Source organism: Corvus brachyrhynchos, unplaced genomic scaffold (genome assembly GCF_000691975.1).
Source record: "Corvus brachyrhynchos isolate BGI_N302 unplaced genomic scaffold, ASM69197v1 scaffold115, whole genome shotgun sequence".
Taxonomy (NCBI): domain Eukaryota; kingdom Metazoa; phylum Chordata; class Aves; order Passeriformes; family Corvidae; genus Corvus; species Corvus brachyrhynchos.
In genome coordinates this window covers 8,678,454-8,682,989 of record NW_008239553.1, presented here as the reverse complement: position 1 = coordinate 8,682,989, position 4,536 = coordinate 8,678,454, and the positions used below count along the sequence as shown (strand labels likewise).

The following is a 4,536-nucleotide window of genomic DNA, read 5'->3' as shown; positions in this document are numbered from 1 at the left end:
CGGCGGGGGCTCCCCGGGGGGCGTGTCGTGGGGGAGCCATGGATGCGGCAGAGGGAGAAGCGGCTGGTGTTGAGGGAGAGGCGGGAGTTGCCACTGCAGCTGTGGAAAGCGTGGCGTGAGAAGATGGAGGAGGTGCTGGAGGCACGGTTGCAGCGTTCACAGCCGTGGGCCATTTCGCCGTACCGACACACCGTGTAGCTGTTGTAGGCCGGGGAGTTGGCCAGGTCCATGAGCATGGCCTCCGAGTAGCTGGGGATCAGCTGCCGGTTGGTGCAGATGTGCCACTCCAGCTCGGTGCTGTCCTGCGTGGTGTCCCGGGGCATGCGGTACCGGTACAAGGGCTCCTCTGCCGTCGTGGGCACCGTGTACTCCAGGCCCAGCAGCTTCTCCACGTGGTAATGGACGTAAGCAGTCCGATACTCTATGAGTACCCTGAGCGGCCAGGAGATCATCAGGATAGCTGCCACCCAGAAAGCATAATGGGACACATACCATGGGAGGTGATCTGGGTCTCCGTAGGCCATCATAAGCTCTTTAAAATCCACATTTTTGAGCTGCATGCCTTCCCTCACCTCCATGTAGTCATCTAGCCCCTCGATCTCCGTGAAGAAGTGAGCTCTCTGAGTCAGGTAAGAGTTCTCGGACTCAATGTTGGCAAAGCTGAAGCACTTGGTGAACCTCAGTTTGGTGGCTGTATAGCTCTCCAAGCCCAGGAGCTCCTTGGAGATGTCCTTGTATCCACAGTGAGAGTAGTCAAACTCAGCTTCAGCCACGTGTGTGTTGACCCTCTCATGGTAGACCTGTGTGGTGGTGTAGGCATCACCGTTGCGGTAGCGGGTCACCTGCCGGGTCCGCCGTACGAAGTGGTAGCTGATGGCCTTCCACCAGATGCATGGAGTGGCTTGCTGCATGCGGTTGATGCACTCGTACACACTGTCCACATCTGCCTTGTACTGCAGCTCCCTCTTGACGTGGCAGTGCCAGCACTCCACCAGGTACACCACATACAGCATGGAGAGGAAGGCCAGTGGGATGTAAACATAGCCGTCCGAGCATGGGCTGTCATGGTAGATCATAGACTTGCCCTTGAAGGAGCTATCGAAGCTGAGCTTGGTGACTCTGGCCAGCTGACACCAGGCCACTGCACCCAGGCAGCCATACATGAGGATGGAGAGGAGGAGGCATTTCCAGTGGGACTCTCGGCACATGCAAGCACTCAGGGACTGTTTCACGGGGCGTTGCTTCAATCACACCGCCGTGCAAGGGGAGAGAAAGACAAAGAGAGAGCGAGGAACCCATCAGTCACGCTGCTTTGCACAACACACACAGTGGTTGCTGCCTTCACGACTGTGTCTGGCTTTTCTCTCGACTGCCTGAGGACTGGGACACCTCCCTACTTAATATAAATGTCAATATAAACAGAAACACCCTGCCAGGGACAGAAGGCTCTGGACAAAGCTCTTTCCTTGCTTCCTTCTGGATCTGGGAAGTTGTTCATGCAGCAGTGACTCACTGTGCCCGCACCCCGGTCAGATGGACACCTCTGCACGGGCAAGATAGGGCCACATCTCCTTCTCCCTGCCTGCAGCAGCACCATTTACACACCCTGCCATCTTCAGAGGTCGAGAGCTCTTCACAGCAGGTGAACAGCCAAAAGTGTGGGGCTGTGGAATTGCCCCTTTGCTTTGGAAGTGCCCCGTACTTAAGTTCCCACAGGCTCCTGCTGGGGAGGCTCGGGAGCAGTGTCTGTCGCAGAGCTGCGGCTCCACAGGTTGTGCCAGCATAGGAGGACCAGCACTTCTCGCAGCTAAAGCTGCTGCCTGACTCAGAGCTGACTCACATCCAACCCTGAAACCTACCAAATGATCGACACAATTTTCTTGGAGATGAGCCATCGGGAAAATGACTAGATTCAAGCACATTTAGTTGAAAAAATTGTCAAGATTACAGCACGATGCAGCATTGCTTCAGGCTGGTTAGACTAGCTCTGACCTAAAATACTTGAAAGCTTCAGTGTTGAAGCTAAGGGTGTATGAGTGAATATTTAAAACAGCATACCCCTCTCTTTCAAGTCCCAAAAGTCGGGTTGGGAGCAGAGCTGGGTTCACACTCTTGCACTCCCACTTGGTCCCCTGAGAGGGCATGATTGCAGTCCTTACCCCAGCCCTGGTGCAGTGAATCAGCTGCATTGTCATGCGATGTTCAGCTATAAAGAAAAATGCCAAATGGAACCAAGCAGCTAGTGGAAACAGAGCTGTGTCCCTGCAAAGAGCAGCAGCAGCAGGAGTTACACCACTGGCTGGCAGCTGTCTGTCTGTAGAGAGTGCATGAAGAGAGACCCCCAGTGCCCTAGCACGTAATGAGGAGGGCTGTTTGCATCCCTTCTGTTACTGCCATCCTCTGCCTCTCTCCTAACTGAGGAAATGACAGTGAGAAAGCAGATACACACTGATACTCATGCATCATCATGCTCTCTGCCGAGCCTGATTTCATGCAAAAATAGAAGCACACTGTTACTCCTTCTCCCAAGGGGCCACCTCCAATGCATCAAACTGCTCCATAGATGCCAACAGATGCTAGGTTCAGGAAATGTCTTCTCTTTCTTTCTCCACAGATAAATTTCTCCCCCAGTAAAGCTTATCTTGGACCTACAGCAGTTAGGATTCACTAAGTGATCTTGAACCAGCAAGGAATTTAAGGAGCAGCATCTTGTAACTCAGGAAGTAACAGCGTGGCACCACTGGTAAGAGGAGTTTGCTGTCTCCTCAGTGAGATGGAAGCACTGACATCTAACTTTGCAGGGCTGTAGGGTCAGATTTAATACTACTTTGCTTTTTTTTTTGAGACAGAAATCCACTTCTAAGTAACCATAGAGGGTTTTACAACTTGCTGTGAACACTGCAAAACTAGATTTCATGGGGTTTGGTTTTGATTTCATAGCTTTTAATCTTACACTGTGTAAGTGCAGAGTAATTTTATTGATTTTAGGAAGCTACACCAGTATACAATTGCAGGCATGTAGGGCAGAACCTGGCCCCGGATTCTTCCTGATGCATCCAGAAGGAATCTGTAAAGAATTTATATTCTTATCCCAAAACTTCGGCATGTGCACATGTGTCAGAATAAAGTATAATTATTCTGGGCTGTATTCTGGCTTCTGTATTCTCTTTACATCAGCTAAAACAGATATAGAGAAGCTAAGTGGGTTATAAAGTACAGGGTACATAACTTCTGTAGATAGGGCAGTGAAAAAATCTCAGTATTGGTAAGAATAAGGCTGTTTTTCTTAGCCTTTTGCAGGAAACTTAAGAGGAAAGCCGCAAGGTGGCTTCAGGCAGTCCCTAAATCAGCTAAAAATAACTAGAGAAATTTTGGGAGTGAATCCCCTATGTGCAGTCTATGTGCAGTCATGGAGAGTTTCATCTCTTGAAACTCTTGTCAAATGCCCACTGCTCAGTCTCAGTGTGGTTACTGCCCCAATGTAGGCTTCTGCCCCAGCTGTACACTGGACCCCAGGTCAGAGCCCCAGGCTCTCCTGACTCATGGGAAATCCACTGGAAATTACTGACTTTTATTCTTTGTCTCTTCTTGACATGAAACTAGTTTTTAACTTCTACAGTAATGCAAAAATATAAATTGTAATGAAGAATTGCAAAGCTCTATCCTTTTATATTTTTTTCTCTGAAGGTTTTCTGAGGTGAAGAAAACTCTAAACATTAACATCTCTCTACTCCAGGTCCTGAGATTGTGCAGAAGGACCAGCAGGAAGATATCCTAACGCATGAATTTGTGTTCACATTCAAGCTTCCACAGGTACCTCTCATTTAAAATCGCTTACAGTTCACACAACGGAGAGGGCCAGTGGACCCACCAAAAGTGTCCAGCAGTCAGTTTTAATGCAAGGTGAGTGCTTAAGTCATGCATGCAGCTCGAGGAACCCCATTTTTTTCTATGACTTGTTGGAAGTGCTGTCAGCCTGGCCCTGGGCACAGCCAGGCAACAAGGCTGTCCCATGCCAGTTAGGGCATTTTTTGCCAAAGGCACTGCAATCCCACCTTCCCTTTATCTCACTTGTCTTGACTAACAACCTCTCTGTGGTCCAACCTACAACCCACAGGCTGGCTTCTGCCCAAGGGGTGGTTCAGCCAGCCCTGCTGGTTAGGGTGGCTGGCTATCAGAGGCCATATCAGAGTGGGCAAATGCCTCCTAATGTGCTTATCTCTGTGAAATGCCATCTCCCCTTTGGGGGATGAGATAGCTCTGGTTCCACCAGTCCTAGAGCAGCACCCAGCTGGGCTGGCAGTAGAGGTTTGCAGGTCCAAGATGACGTTTCTGTATGCATCCTCTGGAGGCACTTAAAAAATGGTCTTCAATCCACTGCACTGAAAGGGCTGGATCAGCCCAAGACAGATTTTCTCCACTATTGTCGCTGCAGACTGCAAAAAAGGCAGCTTCTCTCCTCTTTGCATTAGTGAAGATATGCAGCCATGGAGCCCACTGCCACATCTGATTCACACACCTACCAGTCCAGTTCAG

The 4,536-nt window shown here is 50.0% G+C and overlaps 1 protein-coding gene across 2 annotated transcripts in view; it reads right to left on the bottom strand.

Moving 5' to 3' along the window:
• Positions 1 to 4,536, bottom strand: part of LOC103620944 (transmembrane protein 151B) — a 24,342-nt gene that overhangs the window by 2,253 nt on the left and 17,553 nt on the right. For both annotated transcript variants that reach the window (XM_017741872.1, XM_017741873.1), the window contains exon 2: positions 34 to 1,241. In XM_017741872.1, the coding sequence (XP_017597361.1) occupies positions 34 to 1,208 (1,175 nt within the window). In that variant the 5' untranslated portion in view covers positions 1,209 to 1,241. The remainder of the gene's footprint in view (positions 1 to 33; positions 1,242 to 4,536) is intronic.